At 39.2% G+C, this 16937-nt stretch overlaps 2 protein-coding genes and 1 long non-coding RNA gene across 6 annotated transcripts in view; 1 reads left to right on the top strand and 2 right to left on the bottom strand.

The window, feature by feature from the left end:
• Nucleotides 1-10103, bottom strand: flot1a (flotillin 1a). 3 transcript variants are annotated; one of them, XM_046059554.1, is made up of 13 exons: nucleotides 9966-10103; nucleotides 8302-8365; nucleotides 8013-8088; nucleotides 7293-7383; nucleotides 6726-6869; nucleotides 6302-6421; nucleotides 5981-6076; nucleotides 5503-5655; nucleotides 5034-5215; nucleotides 4417-4462; nucleotides 4097-4234; nucleotides 3494-3658; nucleotides 1-2980 (listed from the first exon to the last, which is right to left on the bottom strand). In XM_046059554.1, exons 2-13 carry the CDS (start codon nucleotides 8342-8344, stop codon nucleotides 2960-2962), a joined length of 1275 nt encoding a protein of 424 aa, XP_045915510.1. In that variant the 5' UTR covers nucleotides 8345-8365; nucleotides 9966-10103; the 3' UTR covers nucleotides 1-2959. The 3 variants fall into 3 exon arrangements, with proteins under 3 accessions (XP_045915510.1, XP_045915509.1, XP_045915512.1); XM_046059553.1 differs by lacking the exon at nucleotides 9966-10103 and adding an exon at nucleotides 8857-9032; XM_046059556.1 differs by lacking the exon at nucleotides 9966-10103 and having other exon boundaries at nucleotides 8297-8356.
• Nucleotides 10104-10330: 227 nt separating this feature from the next.
• The window catches only part of LOC123977070 (tubulin beta chain-like), a 10347-nt gene continuing 3740 nt past the window's right edge, over nucleotides 10331-16937 (top strand). The window contains exons 1-4 of one of the 2 annotated variants that reach the window (XM_046059550.1): nucleotides 10331-10476; nucleotides 14608-14716; nucleotides 15608-15718; nucleotides 16180-16424. In XM_046059550.1, coding sequence (XP_045915506.1) covers nucleotides 10420-10476; nucleotides 14608-14716; nucleotides 15608-15718; nucleotides 16180-16424 — 522 coding nt within the window. In that variant the 5' untranslated portion in view covers nucleotides 10331-10419. The remainder of the gene's footprint in view (nucleotides 10477-14607; nucleotides 14717-15607; nucleotides 15719-16179; nucleotides 16425-16937) is intronic. The other variant, XM_046059551.1, reaches the window with a different exon arrangement.
• On the bottom strand, nucleotides 10998-15066 carry LOC123977074. Its single transcript, XR_006826526.1, has 2 exons — nucleotides 14559-15066; nucleotides 10998-11487 (listed from the first exon to the last, which is right to left on the bottom strand). It is a non-coding gene; the product is annotated as an uncharacterized LOC123977074 (long non-coding RNA).

Here is a 16937-nt window from a genome sequence, read left to right as displayed (position 1 = left end):
TACATGTTTAGAAAAAAACTTTATTAGTAGGCTACCTTCATGTAGTGCCCAAAGACCTTACGCAGTTACAATTCAAAAGCAACACAACTTGCCCATTGATGAAAATTAAAAATAAAAACTGGAACAAAAATACAAAGCCAAAACATGCATACTTAAGATTTAAACAGATATAATACTGGGGCGAAGTAATACTTAAGAGATACAGCAGTAGAATATAGGATATGACTACTCTTTTTTCAGAAACAGTAAAAGACATAAGTGGTTTCCCTTTTGCAATTTAGCACAATTTTATTGTGTATATGATTGTATAATAACATTTTCATAAAAACACAAATTTCCTGAAGTGCTCACACAGTAATTAAAAAGCAACAAACTGGTACCTTCAATTTTGGTAGAACTTCACCAGCAAACTACAGCATGAGTTGAAATAACACAGAAAACTCTACTAAACTGACTTTAGTCTAAATACATTTATAATGAAACACTGGGGTTGCTGTTAGTTATGAGTTAGTAGAGTTGTTAATAGTGACTTGTGAAGTAAACAGTGCTACTGTATCAAATATATATATTGTATAAATGCATCTATATCCATATATAGCGCCACTTCAGAGTATCAGTACACTTAAAACATTCCACTAAAGAAGAACAAATAACACTTTCCATTTCTACTAACCAACAGATGATCTCTTCCTACTTTGGTAATCACACAGTAAAGTAGCGTACAGCATCCTGACTGAAAACATATGCACTTGCAAGATTACAGTTAAATTGTGTCAGGTATCAATGCATGCATAATAGTAGTATAAGTACTCGTCTTCAAATGAATAAAATGTACCTTCAGAAAGCAATTTCAGTACATTTGGCTGTACTTTCATCAGCAGTGCCGATAACACAGTAACAGAAGTGAGGCATTTAAGCTCAGTGTCATGGAGGGAAAAACAAATAACACTTAAATTGCATGCTTTTAGTGTAGTGATAAGATTATTAAATGTTGAAGTACGGTTTGATGCCTTAAAATGTATGTTGATACAGAAAAGCTACAGTGCCGACATGTTTTAATACCCAGCCCCCAGAGGTTGTGGTGAGGTAGAGGGTGACAGTGTGATAGGGACAGGGTCTAAGGCAAGTTGGAATACTTTTTAGGAACTAAAGATTCAGCTCCAGCTCCTAAACCTTCACTAGCATTTCATTCTGGGACAACATGCATTTAATCTCCAATATGAGAAATGACTGATATACAGCGGAAGAGATTTTCAGTAGCATTGTTTGGTATTATCTTCAAATATCAAATCTTTAACATCCCTTTCCCTGAAGTACAATCTGACAACACATATCAGCATCTCATCCATATATCTTCACATCAGGCTCTCATTAAAAATAAACAATAATAATAATACATAGTTCAGCATTTAAATACAGCTTTCTTATCACTGCTACAATAGAGAGCTACAATTATACTTTCCACCACATTTACCTTTAGTTTCACAAGCGAGACCTTTATGAGAGCTGCTACATGACTGGCCATAACAACACAAATGGCACCACTTTACTTAAGGCATACATCAAATACTATGTATGTTTTACTGGGATTCGTGGTGGAAAAGTCCCAAGGGAGCTTGAACAAGAAGATCCTCGTTCAAGCTCGTGCTTTGGCCTTGATCTGTTTTGATTAAGTGTCCTTAGGAAAAGACCGAATCCCTGTCAGTTCTGCCGCCTGTGATCATCATTATGATGAAAACGATCCATTAGAAATTTCAATCTACCATGGACCTCCTGAATTGTCAAATTTGATAGAAAGGGTTGTAAGTGATGAATGTAAAATGGATGGATGGATATAAAAATATCAATTAGATAACAAACATGTTTAATACAGAAGTTCATAATATAGAACCTCAAGTCAGGGAAGACAGAACTAAAGATGGGTTGATGGGTTAGTGACCATGAAGCCGATTTGGTAATATTGTTTGCATAAAGTCACAGAGAAAAGTGGCTGTTAGATATTATATTACACTGGTATGCCTTAAGCAAAGGGTCCTCAAATATATCATCCTGAAATCCTAAAAATGTTAATAATGGTTCAGCAGGACAAGACAAGAAAACATTAGTAGACACCGCTGATGGAGACCACACAAAGAAAACAATGACATATTTCAAACATAATACAAAGTAATGCCATACAGATTAACAGATGGTATTGCAGTTTTGATTACCTGTTAAATTGCAACCATCCATGATAATTTCAAAGACTTAAGTATCAAGGAAATGGTTACTCGCCTGATAAATGAAATATGAATTCTGTAAGAAATACATGATGAGAAATGAGTGAAAGCCAAAACCACAGGCTTTGGTCTAGTATTAGACTATGTAATTTATATGTACCTGTATGTTTGTATCAAACTTCCATGTTAAGATGCACTTAAGGTTTGGTAGCAAGGCAGTGGGCAGGTAGTTAAGGAGTAGACTTTCAAAGTGGGGAGAGACGCAGACAAAAGCAGACAAGCAAACACTTTTTTCATTAGTGTGACACAAACACAAAAAGAGAAGAAATTAGGAAAGGACATACGACTTTGTTAAGACAAGTTTTGGTGAAATTGTATATATTGTAATAAAAGATAATTATAAAAAGTAATGGATATACAGAAGCTACTGTTATATATGTTGCTTGTTTCAATGCATTTTAGAGTCTGGTTAAAAAACAGGTCACAGACTCAAATTTTAAAAAGGTAATATCTGGGAAGTATTGTAATTTGAATTCTTTGGACATATGGACTAGAAACAAATAATAACTGTAACCGTAGCACAAGACTTAAGCTCAGACAGAGCAGACACAGCTATACAGATGATGTAAGACAGGAATGGGAGTAGAGGAAAGATGCTGTTAGCAGACCCATGCAGAGAGTCCAGGCAGCTGATAAGACAGAGAGTGGATCTGCCTGGAAACCAGACTGGTTGATTCTCTTCAGCCGGTACGAGAGGTCACCTGCCGAATGGAGGGACAAAGGGAAAGAGAGAGAGAGAGAGAGGTCTTTCTTTAAGTTCAGTTTATACATTTTTATTTTAAAAAGTGGCAACTCTGCAGAGTTTTTAAGACCATTTATAGTCGGGTTTAGTTTCACTCTGATCAACAACATTTCCAGCAGCATCAAGCAGCTGTGATTTTAAATCATTGCATGCTTCCTGCTCAACTCCAAATGGCCGCGTTAGCAAAAGTGACAGAAAGGCTGCTAGATGTTCAATCTATGGCCAAAGACTAAGATCTAATGGAATTATTAATGTGCTCTGGATCAGCTGTGTAAATAGGCAACTGTTCACTGACATGACTTGTTACGCTGATAAAACTGTGTGTCCGCACATTATTTAGTTCTTCTGCCCCTTAATTGTCAGAAAAATCAATTAATGCATCTTTGATATACATCTCAGTTCTCCATGATGCATTTGACATGACACGTATCAGCAGAGCAGAGACAGTAAGTCCAGTAAAATAATGTTTTACCTGGGAGATATTGACTCCGGTCAGTTTTTCCACCATATCAGGGAGGCGGGTCATGATTTCCAGCACCTCTCCTGACAGTTTGGCTGCGCCTACCTCCCCGCCTCCACTGGACACCATGGTAACCTTGTTGGCTTCACACAGAGGCTTGCTGATCTCTTCTGCCATCTGGTGGAAGACAGATATTACCAAATGTTAAAGGTATAAAGTGTGTTTCCTGGCCACATGCTCCTCCTCCCCCACTCTCTTAGTTTCCTATGACATGTAACGTCACAGCTTATCTTTATAATAACTTCATAAATTAAGCTTTTTATGTGTTCCTGGATTAGCGTGCATCACTTTTTCTGCAACGCTGGAGTTAAAAGAACCACCTCCTTGTGTGATTTGAAACTCCAGGAGAACAGCAGTGAGAGGGAGAGAAATAATAAGAACTGGCAAGTATGTTTCATCACTTATCAGAAGAAACGACAATTTCACTCCTGGTCTGCCAAGTCAAAGACGGGAAGATCAGATGGTGGTATCCTAAAGGGGACTCAATCACGTTAATCTCTCTCCAAGATGACACTTCTGCTTCACTCCACTAGAGTGCAGTATGTTGTCTCTCACCAGAGGCAGTTTCTCCAGCAGCATGTCCACCATGGCTCCATCCTTGTACTGCTCGAAAGCCTCTGCCTTCTTTGCCATCTGCTCTGCCTCAGCGCGACCCTTCGCCTCCACTGCAAACGCCTCAGCCTCACCTTTAATCTGGAGGAGACAAGAGGACGGGCTTCCTTTACCAGGATACACTGTCCCACAAAGGACAACTCCCATCGGCAATTCTTTGTAAATAAGGTTTACACACAAGAAGACAAACATTTCTTAACATTAGCTCAATTTTAAACTATTTCAAAAACTAATGACAGTCGAGATGGGATTCTGTGACTCACCCTGATGGACTCAGCTTCGGCCTCTGCCTCCATGATCAACTTAAGACTGAACAGAGAGAGAAAGAAATGCAGATTCAGAGCAAGAGCAGATTGGCCAATAATAAACCATACAGAACTATGATACTACTGTATCATGGATAATACTACAACATGAGGAGCGACTCGTGTCTGATCTTTATTTTCAATTAACCAGAATTTTACTTAACATTCTCAAAAGTGCAGTTATATGGCAAAGAGGGCAAAGATCTGCCTAAAGTTCCAACCGTCTTGTTTTAATATACCTTGCCATTTCATTAAGTATCTCATCTATCTGTGCGAATAGTAGTTGTAGAAAGCCGACTAACTAACATTAAAAGGAGGGTTAGCAGTCGACAGACAGAAGCTTTGCTAAAATAGAGATGACAACTGATCTCCAGCAAAAACATTTCTGCAATCCTGCACAAGAGTCAGCTCAGCTACAAAACAACAGGGATTCAGTTTCTTGCCTAGAAACACATCAACAGAAAGAATGTAAAGCAAACACAGGGGTCTGAAACTAGAGACCACCTGCCTACTCACAACACTACCCTGTTGTTTTGGAAGAGCAACTATAACACAACAAGCTTTGCACAACTCACCGCTGAGCCTCAGCCAGTTTCTCCAGGCGGTACCTCTCAGCGTCTGCAGGTTTCTTCACCTTGGCCTCCAGCTCCTTCTCCCTGCGGGTGATCTCCTGCTCCTGCAGCATGATTTGCTGCGCTCGCTCAACCACCTGGACCTGCATCTTCTCCTCCTCAATACGTTGCTTCGTCTTCGCTACCTGGCAAAGAAAGTTACGCAATATAATTATAATTGATATTTTGTCATTCAATATTATAAAATATTAGATCCAGTGGGTATTTCTAAAAACCGGGATAAGGGCTTGTCCAGGTTTCTGAAAACAGAATCTGGTGTTTACATGTGCAACACGTAGCTGAGATACAAGCTAGTAACTTCCCAGATGCTGATCAATGCTTTGTAAGGCACAAACTCTGGCTCAAACTTTACACTACCAAGCTCCACAACATCACTGTTCAAATAATAATGTTATTATTCACTTGTGTGTACCTGCAGCTGGTAGGCCATCTCTGACTCAGCCTTCTTAGTGTTGACCTCAATGTCGTAGGCTGCCTTCTTCAGCTCATAGTCCCTCTGGGCCTTTGCCATGTCGATCTCATTCTTGTACTGAGCCGAGACTTTCTCTTGCATTGCATGGGCTTCCTGCAGAGAGAGAGAGAGAGAGGAAGAGGAAATAGGGATCAATGGGAATAAAACTTGAAAATAGGATAAACAGGAAGAAGATGCTAAAAATACAAACATACAAACATCATTGTGACTAAGCAAAACAGACTACTCTAAAAACATGATGATCATCAAGACGGCCTGTATCACATGCTGCAGGCACTATTACTGCTTCTCAAAATAAATAACATAATTCCAATAAATCCTTTTTCTGCCTGCTTCAGAATGAGTTTTTATGTTGAAATGAGACTTCACAGGAATAACAGCATCCTGGAGGAGGGAGACAACGAGATTTATATCTCACCCTGATCACAGCATCTCTCTTGTTCTTGGCTTCTCCAATGCGAGCGTCTTTCTGTACCTGGGCTGTTCGAGCCTTCCCCAGTGAATGCAGATAATCCTGTGCACCAGAAATTCAAGACAGATTTAATCCAAGATTCAGAAAATGTCTTCTATTTTATATATTTACCTCGACAGTCTGTATGATTGTTTTGGGTGTTATATTAGGATTACGATAGTCATCTTTTCCCACCCACTAAAGCCACATTAAATCAAGCATAAATTCTAAAAGTATAAGTAATAAAACTACAAATTGAAAAATACTTGTTTGAAGATATGCGGATACCTGATCGTCGTGGACATCTTTGAGCGTGTAGCTGACCACGCTGATGCCCATGTTGACCAGGTCAGAGGAAGCCACCTTAAAAACCTGCTCTGAGAACTTCTTTCGGTCCTTGTAGATCTCCTGTAAAGGGAAGATAATTACTGCGACGTGGAAGCAAGAGGTGTACTGAGACTGGCACTCTCAAACCCATGACAGTCAAGAAGCAACGTGCCATTCATAAACCTTTAACACAAACCTTTTTACGCCTTTGATAAATGATCGCTGAATTAATCAATATTTGTAATGAAGTAAATCTGTCACAAACAAGGCAAGCAGCATGGGGACTCTGTTTGAGGGCAGCATGGTTTCATTACCGCTAGGGCTTTAAACCCTGAATTTACTCCAGGAAATCAAACACTGAAACAAATTACCTTTAGATCCTTACCTCGACAGTCAGGTGGGCGATGATGGCCCGCTGGTGTCCCTCCAGCGTCTCCAAGGCGATGTGAGCAATCTCAGCCTCTGACTTCCCCATGAACATTTGGCAGGCCGCAGCCAGCATCTGTTTATTCTGACCCTGGATCTTCATCTGCAGGAAACAGCAACTTGTTTATTATTAGCAAGACTTCTGTGAAACATTCCACATGATCGCTGGGTTCATTCCCCCGTGTGTGTGATGTATAACAGCAAAAACAGCAGCTGTTTTTTATGCACACCAATGCATGATACTAATAATTCACAGTAAATGCCTGCAAGGGTACGTGAAGGGCAGAAAGGCCACATTTATTTATCTGTCAACTCGCTCTCTTCTGGTAAATGTCACACACACACACAGATGTGAGGGAACAAACCTTCCAGCTACGTCTATATTATACAGTTTAGCAGTGTTTACATGGAAACTGACGCTTGTTTTCTTTCTGATGACTCACAGAAACTATTTGTCCATTAGTCTACACCTCCCCCTGCTTTACCAGTGGAGCAGCCTGCTGTTTCCTCTGCAGTGCACACTGACCTGGGCTATCCCGGTTACAGAGACGGGCACCCCGTGGCGGGTGTAGACTTTATCGCTCTTCACATTCAGAGTCAGAGTGTTCAGGGAAATCCTGGAGAGAGGCAGGGTAAGACATATCAAGCAAAGAGCTGATTATTCACGGCTCTAATGGAATACATTAAAGCAAAGTCATTTTGTACTCGTATCGAGTTGCAAGCACTGAGTGCAGGATTTTACAGGTGCAGGATCAAGGCTAAGCTATAATACTCAGACAAACAAAACATTAAGTCTGGTGCCATGTGATGAACTGAATGTAGGAGGAGCAGCATGTACACTGGAACATCCAAATGGCTCCTAGACTGGCCTGCTTGAAGACTAAATATGTTTATTATGACAAGGAGATAGACCTTGAGAGGTAAGGAACAGTTTATGTACAGCACAAATAAAATTATTGGACATAATATAGATGTTTTATTTGATGAGGAGGCTGATGATGGCCACTTTTTTGAATCTGTGTCCATCAGTCATCCTGGCAGTATAATGCCAAGTTTGTTAATCAACTTTATAATGATTTATTACCTTTTTATCAATATCCTGCTGCATTCCCTTTTGCTTTCTGCAGTGCATCTATGAGTTAAAAGTGTCTCCCAAATGCCAACAAAAGCCAAAACATGAAATAAAACTAAAGATCAGTACACCACAGTGGATAGCAGAAGATAAAATAACTCCACGTATGCCTACCTCTGTATCTGCTGAATACAGGGAACGACGAACACTCTGCCTCCAGCAATCATCAGTGGAGGAGAACGACAAAACCCTGGGAGAGAATTGGATAATCAACCATAAACTGGTTAAGTAGCTTGAACAGTATTTTAACAACCCTCTACTGTTATTGTTTTGAAATAATATGTACAATCTTTGAATGTCAGCCTTAAAAAAGGATGGCCACTGATGAACAACAACAATCACACACTCTTGATTATGGAATTGTATTTTGTAAAAATAAAGTTGATGTGGCCATACACTTTACCTGACACCACCATAGCCTCGTTGGGACCACAGGTGTAGAACATGTTTGCTGATCCTCCGTTAAACTGAAAACCAAAGAAAGTAATAGAAATATAAACGAAGTCACAATTAAATCCCCACCTTGCAAACACACAATATAATAAACAAATAAACTGGAATATCTAGAAGCATCTATGTAGGATAGGCACAGAGTAGCGGGCATCACTTGATACACACTGATTTAGGCTATTTTATTTTACAGTTTATGTTGTAACACTATGGCCATATCTAAAGAGGAGAGAGGGGCTGGAAACAGAGAGCAGACCAGCAGGACTGGCTAAAATCTAATTTACTCAATGTTGCGCAGTGAAAACCGCAAGAAAATCCGTAAGAACATCAGAAAACCTCACATACATTAGAGCCACTTACAGGGGAGAATAACGCATTAAAATCTGTATCAGTAGGCCTACTAATTGCGAGCGGCTAGCTGTCAGTCCATTAATCAATTTGGCACACACGTTTGTGTTTCCAATCGAGAATGGATACGTGGATTAAAGCATAACAGTCACACACTCACCGGGTAGAGTATAAACGATGTGGTTTAAGGAGAGCAGGGTGCAAATGGTGAAATAAGTCGCGGTCTGTCTCGGGTTAAAATGAATGCTTTAACTGTATCCTAGATTATTCCCGTAAAATGCCAGCTGAATGATGCGGACAGTAAAGACAACACGGCTGCAGCTCAGGCTTGTATTGAGCATGCCCACCATTCAGACTGTGTGCGTCTGCCTGCTAGTGGCGCAGTGGGGAACTGAATAAACCCTCTGTTATACCGGGACTCAGGTTCAGTGTTGTTCTTATATAATACTTTTATCCATGAAGTAACTGTACATTCGCAATGTAACAAATAGGGTCCAGTGCATAGCCTAGAATTTATTCAAATGCATCCAGTGTCATTTACACTCGGGACTCTGGGGACATGTCCCCATCACTATCTGAAATGGCTGATTTAATAGCTTGCAACAAGAAATGGTTAATAACGAAATGAAAAGGCATTGCACAAGAAAACATGCAAAGCAATGTAAATATAGAAGAAACAAATGTGCAAAATGTCCTAAAAAAGTAGCTTAAGCTAAAAGAAAACATGCTACTGATTACTGCATTATCTTGCAATTTATATATATATATATATATATATATATATATATATATATATATATATATTCAGAATATAAATATATATATATATATTTATATTCTGAATTGTCACCGGTCAGCTTAATTTTGTATTTCCCTTTATATAAATAAAGACATTTCCATCATAAATTGTTGCAAATTTCATTCATAACAATGTAACAACTCCGATTTGCATGCAAAACTATGAATATATATATACCTTAAACTCAGCAATTACACGTGCAAATAGACCTAAAGCCAGATGTACAAGGTTGTTATTTTACAACACAAGGTTGTAGAGGTCAATGATAATGTGTCTCTCCCTTCTTTATAATCAGCCAGCTCATCATAAAGAGTCTGATCTTTAAACTCTTGTATAATTTCCTGTGAAACATAAATTGAAAGTAATTTCCACTAGGCCATAAATATTTGTTTTTTATCTTTTTCAAGATTATCTTGTATTTAGATTTAGGGTAAACACTCTTTAAAATGTGATTATTAAGCCTTCTTTACCTGAATTATGTCAACACAATAAGCCACTTCTATTCTATCTCCATTTTTGCTCCACACATTAAAGAAGTAATTTTACTGTCTCATTATAAAGTGTTAACAGAAGATGTCCTGCCTCTTCTGTTCATTTCTATCATCTCATATTCTGTATTGTCTCATGTGGAGCTCCAACGGGGCAGTGATGACAAAACCCGGCACTCCCTTTCCTCTTCCGGTCCTTGCCTTTGAGGCAGGGAAACCCCTTTAGAAATCCCATCAGCCAATCAGCTGCATGACTACAGCGTCATCAGCCAATCATTAGCGTGAACGGTGTCATGGCCGCGTCCCAAAACTTTAGCCCCGCCTGTAAGACCGAGCGCAGCCTTCAGCCTGTCTGTCTGTCTGTGTTCAGTCAGTGGGTCAACAGCATCTCTTCATCTCTGCTACACTTTACTTTCACCACTAACTACCGTCCATCATGAGGGAAATCGTGCACATCCAGGCCGGCCAGTGCGGGAACCAGATTGGTGCAAAGGTAAGAAGAAGTAGTGAGAACAAATTAACTCCTTTCAGTTGTTAATTTGCAGTTTGCTTCTTATTAAACTTTTCTTTTGTTGTATGTTTTGACAGTTTTTTAAATTGTAAATATAAAATCAACATGATTCTTGCATATAAATATATAACAGGACCAGAAATCCTGCAGCTCTATTGTTTGTAGCCTTCTCTTTAAAATAATCAGATAACCAATTAATCTGTTCATCTTTCATCAGTGAGATTTTAAATTTCATTACTTGTCTAAAATGTCAAATGTTTTGAGTTTCAGACAAAGTAAATGATCCATGGTGTACTGTTGTTCACCACAAGAGAGCCTCACAGCCTCTATTCTCTTTAAATACACTATGGATATTTAAATAGTTTAATTTTCTCTCATTAGCACCAAATAAATTCTGTGTTCAGTGCAGGTTTGTCCAAAGAAAATATATAAATGTTGTACACTAATACATTTTACAAGGCTACTGCACACATCTAGAAGTAAAACTATGAAATAACATTAAACACAGTCACATTTATTTATTTAACCCATATTTAACCAGGTAAAACCCCGATAACATCAATGACCTCTTATACAAGGGCGACCTGGCAAAGACAGCAGCATAAAAAAGGTGACAGACCACAACAATAACCACAAGAAACATATAAGATATTTACACACTGATAATTCAGCTTAGGTAGATAATATTTTGACTCCTATTGTAACGGTGGATACAAAATACCAGACAGAAACAATAAATCACTGTTGAAGTATCTCAGTGACGGGATGAGTCATGAAAGCAGCACAAAGTACAGTAAGGTCGACCCAGAAAATACACTAGAAGCCCAACACACATTCTGCATAAACAATTCTTGCAGTAACAATTCACACACTTGGAACTGTTGACAAAACAGTGACTGAAGTCATTGATCCGTGATTAATGAAGCAGGCCAGACTTGAGCAGACGGGGCCAGCTGCTGTCTTGGCCGCCTGGTGAGTTGGACTCTTTTGTCGCTGAGAAAAGAGAGAGGAGGAAAAAACAAGAGAAGAGGGTGAAAAGAAAGGAGAAATTTGCTGAGGCAGAGGGGAGGAACGCAGCGGGAGGAGGGTGAAGGAGGGGGAAGATAACAAGGGGCTCAGTGTCTGCTCTGAACGCACAGATGAGGTCATTTAAATAGCTGCTCTTCCAGTCAGTGTATCACATGCATACGCCGCGGGGCCCCGAAGAACCAGTGACCCAGAAAGCGTGTTTACACATAAACATAAAGGGATTATCTCCCACATAAATGTTTTTCTATTTTATCAGCATTTTTGCTTTAAATATCCTGTGGTGTCTCTACACTTCAGTTCCCAGAAAGCCACGGTCAGTCAGATAGAGCTGCAACGATTCATCGATTGGTCTGTCAAAAGAAACTATTCTGATTTCAGTTTCAGTTAAGTTTTTGCAAAAATGCCAAACCTTTGCTTGTTTCAGCTTTTCAGGTGTGTATATTTGATGATTTTTTTGGTCATATTTGATAATCAATATAGTTGAAACATAGGCGGAGAGCTGTTAGTTAGGCAAAACAGGCAATTTGAAGACTTATCTGTAGGCGCATGGAAATTTTGATGGGTGATTTTCACTATCGTTTGACATTTTGGTGGTGGTGGGACAACAAGAGGCGTGGCAGCAACATATGGGGGTTTCTGACTCCACGGCTCAATGGCCCCTGATCGGTGAAGACAAGTGTATTTACAGAGGACTTAGTAAGACTGAGGTCATCCTCATTTCACGATGGATTAACTCTGCCTGAATTCACTCACTCACCCGATCTAGTTCCAACCTTAATCTGCCGCATGTTGCTGCATAACTTCAGGTCCAGTCAAAGGTTAGATCTCCACAGACAGGTTTCAGGACTCGCTCACTTCACGGTGTGGTGACTCTCACCCATTTATTGTTCATTATTTTTTTTTATATATTTAGCCCAATTGTGTAAATGCAAGTGATTAATTTTGTACATGAAGTCATTGTTCAGTATTCTTGTAGCTTTTAGCCCAGTTTTATGAAATACTGTAAATTAAGATGTTTCTTCAAAACTGCTTGACTGAATTTATCAACTTGTTACCATGGAGATCACATGGGGGTGAATTCAAGGACAGCCAATTATGGTGATGATGTGACAGTAACGAAGATTAAAAATCTCCCCCTCTTTCTCTTAAACACACACACTCACGCAGTCCGTGGCTTAGATTAGGGTCAGTTGACTGAGCTGGTGTGACAGTCTGTGCTCGCATCTTAACCGAGTTTGGCGTTAATGTCTCAGCCTGTAGAAACGAGGCCGTCTGAATCCTCTGAGAAAGCCCCGCTCCTACTGACCCTCCCACTGTGAGTTATAGAGGCAGCGATGTGACCAACGTTTGTATTTATGTGTGTTTTTCTCTAAATCAACTGGAAAAACCAAACAGCTAAACTCATAAAGTCACATTGAAGATAAGAACACCTTGTGACCCTTTAATTAAAAAAAACAGATTATCTCTGTTTGCTAAAAATGATTTTCTGGGGGACTTTTCTGAACACATGAGACCAGCAGAAAGTTAATTTAATGTCTCTGAAGCAGCAGTGAGGGCATCCAGAGAAAGCTGGTTCTCTTTCCATTTTTGTTCCTTTGCTATAAAACCCCTCAGGACTGGGTGGGTTAGATAATATGACATGTGTGAACTTAACTGACAGCATGTTACATGATTTGAGAGTTTAACTATCTGAGATTTTTAGTGCAAAACAGAACTTACTTTCAGTCGTTTCACATGTTTTTTTAGCTTTTTATGCTGCATAGTTTTCAAAAACAAAGTTAAAATGTTTTGCTTTGTGCACGCTGTAGAGATGAAACAAGTAGTCCATTAATCGATTAGTCGTTTGACAGAAAATAAATCAGCATTGGTATTATAATTTGAGTAATTAAGCAGGAATGCCAAAACATTTGTGGAATATAATTGGGTTTTGGATTGCTAGTTGGACTGTCACCTGGGCTTTAAAGTTTGTAATGGGTATTTGTCTGTGTTTTCCAATATTTTTATACCAAATTATAAATCTGTGAATTGAGAAGTTAACTGCTATTAATCTATAATGGTTGTTTCTTGGAGCTTTAGGAAGTCTTTCTTCCTTTGTGACACTATTATTCCTGTTTATTTTCCCCATTCTGCCCCCAGTACTTCCTCCTTTTGTTGTCACGTCCTGGTCTCAAACCTTTTTTTTTTTTTTTGCTAGTCATTTCCCAAAGAGCACAAGGGCGACTTTAATATGATCAGGGCTGTGTGACATTTATTGTTTCCTTTTACCTGCCCAAAGACACCAGAAGGAAATTAGCTGGTAGCTAAATGTGGAACAAAGCATCCCTTATCTTTTTGAGATTAATGTATTTTGTACTAATATAAATACATTTAGAAAAGTTACACATCTATATAGTTAATTTGTAAATCTAGCAGGAGATTTGTTGCTCTCATATAAGCTGTGATGTGGATCAAAGCTACAGTCCCTTCTGGTTTCAAACAGCCTTTGGGTCAGAAAGAAAAAGCTGGATTTGAGACAGGCCGCTGCAAGCTTGTACATTTACACGACACACATGATACAAAGAAAACATTTGTACCAAGCATGATAATGCTGAATGAAAGATTGTAGTTCACTGCAAAGTGACTGTTTACTGCAGAAAACCTTCTTTAACCAGATTTAAAGAACATGTTGCTTTTTTAAGGTTATCTTGTGACCGTGAAAGTTAACCAGCGTGTCCCTGAGAAGAAGACAGAAGAGTCATTGTACACCACTCTCTTCTTTCCTTTTAGTAAATTAGCTTGCAGTTATGGCCTTAATCAATAAACAAAGACACCTCTTTTTAAGGAATATTTCAAGAACTTTGACTGAATAAATGTCTTACTAAAGCTGCAAATAAATGTTTCAGATTTTAAGCTTAAATTACGATGTAAAAATATCTGTCAATTTTAGTCAAATTAAATTTATCTAATCTATCTAACAGTTGTTGAGTGTCACTAATAGATTGAGATTTATTTGTGTGCAAACATGTTCATAGCAATAACTACTTTCATTTCAGTACCTGGCTTCTTTTACTGATGATTTGTTGGCCTGCACGTTTGTGTGTTTAGTTCTGGGAGGTGATCAGCGATGAGCACGGCATCGACCCAACAGGAACCTACCATGGAGACAGTGACCTGCAGCTGGACAGGATCAGTGTGTATTACAACGCAGCCACTGGTAAGTACATCCTGATTCACACTGAGGTCTGTCTTTGATGAAATGAGGCTGAGAAATCATTCATTATCAGGGCTATGCTGCCATAATAATAAAGAGCCTCTAACATAGAACAGAAAAACATTTGTTGACAATATATATCGTTAAATATACTGCTCTACATATATCACTGCACTGTGACACTAAAACAGTTTACACGTACATGACACTGGGTTTTTTTTCAGCTAATTTAACCCGACAGTCTAAAGTATGAGCAGCCTAAACGTTTTCAGATTTACTCAGAAGTGGAACAACTACATAAAACCTGACTATTAGTTAAATAAAAGTTCACAAGTAGCGTATTAAATTATCTGAAAAAATGCAATGTGTCTGCATCAATTTGGCAACAATACAGTCGTCTTACCTTATTTTTACATCACAAAGCTTTAATTGGGCGGCTACTTCCTGTGGTTTTAAAGTGTTTCTCGCCACCTAGTGGCCAAATTAAGCACACCTGCTCTGATTCTGTACAGTGAGCATTTCACTCTAATGTACTGAAGCACATGTGGTTCATTTCTTTTCAACACTCATAATTTCCAGCAGCAACTGAATGAGACGTTCACAGCATTTCTGCCTGTAAATAATCTGATAAGTAAAAAAATATGTCAGAAACTCCAGTCGAATATTGGTTGATGAACGTGATGTGGACAATGCAGCCTACATTATGGCATCAGAGCAGAGCGATACTACATCCCAGCTTCTAACAGTTTTCAGTATTACACATGTATGTAAAATAACACCCTTTCTCTAAATTTGTCTGTCAGTTTAAACTTAGTTTGGTTTTTGTTGTAAAACCTTCTTAGTGGTGAGGCGTAGAGCTGACATGTTCTTTTTTCTGTGTGTGTGTGTGTGCAGGTGGGAAGTATGTGCCCAGAGCCATCCTAGTTGACCTGGAACCAGGAACCATGGACTCGGTCCGCTCTGGACCCTTTGGACAAATCTTCAGACCTGACAACTTTGTCTTTGGTAAGAACTCAACCTACTGGAGAAGAGTTTGAATCTTTAGTGTGGCCTTTGTTTCCACAGGAGGTCAGAGGTCAGGGTGGGATACTAAAAAAGCAGCTTATTAAGTTTAACATCTTGCACTTAGAAGCCTGATGCCACAGGGATTTGGACTGTAATTGAAGGCCTTTGTCCCTTTTTTAGTCACATCCTGTTCATTTGACAAATACATGTATAGCTCAGCTGACAAACTCACTCCTGCCACAAAATCCCTGTATGAAACCATATAGGTCCTCAGCGTACTCATTGACTTTGACCTAGTTGTAGGATGCTTTAAAACAGTTTAGTTGTCTTTATTTTTATCTCAAATTATAATCAAAATGTTTTTTTTTAAACTCTGATTCAAGTTTTAAAGTTTTAAGATGGTTGCTGGGTGGCTGGCAGGAAAGAAGTGACGCTAGCTTCTCTTTTTTTTTATTCTCCAGGACAAAGCGGAGCAGGAAACAACTGGGCCAAAGGTCACTACACGGAGGGGGCCGAGCTGGTGGATTCGGTGCTGGATGTGGTGAGAAAAGAGGCTGAAAGCTGTGAGTGTCTGCAGGGTTTCCAGCTCACGCACTCTCTGGGAGGAGGCACCGGCTCCGGCATGGGCACCCTGCTCATCAGCAAGATCAGGGAGGAGTACCCTGACCGCATCATGAATACCTTCAGTGTGGTGCCCTCTCCTAAGGTAACACATCAAATATTGAATTTTTTTGTGCTTATTAGACATTATCCTACATTTATTTCCCACTATCAAAATTGATTTAATATTAAAATATATGCTAATTTGACACTAAGTAAAGTTTTGTTGACCTACATATTGTTTATTTGTAAGTCCAACAAAAGCAAACATCTGTGAAAAAGATCTAGTAGTAATGAAGTGGGAATACAGTGTAGCATCGTGCCAGTGTGGGAAGAGCTTGCAGCACAATTCAGAAAGTCATAAAACTTCATTCTGCAGCGGGCTAAATCCATCTTGTTTGGTAAAGGGAGATAAACATGTATTGTGTAGTTATTATCACACTGTTCACAGTGTATTCTTGGCCGCCTAAGAAGTTTATTGTTGATATGTGTGTGAATAAACACTCGCACAGAGCTCCGGCCAAAAGACAGGATACCGGCCTTTTTAATCCCAGAAACTCCACAGTGGTGACCCTGATTCTACTGGTCGTTTCCAGAGACGCATGCAGTTTCACTTAAT

The sequence above is a fragment of the Micropterus dolomieu genome, linkage group LG09, assembly GCF_021292245.1.
Source record: "Micropterus dolomieu isolate WLL.071019.BEF.003 ecotype Adirondacks linkage group LG09, ASM2129224v1, whole genome shotgun sequence".
Taxonomy (NCBI): domain Eukaryota; kingdom Metazoa; phylum Chordata; class Actinopteri; order Centrarchiformes; family Centrarchidae; genus Micropterus; species Micropterus dolomieu.
Note: the sequence above shows the minus strand (reverse complement) of the source record. Positions and strands in the feature narration are given on the sequence as shown.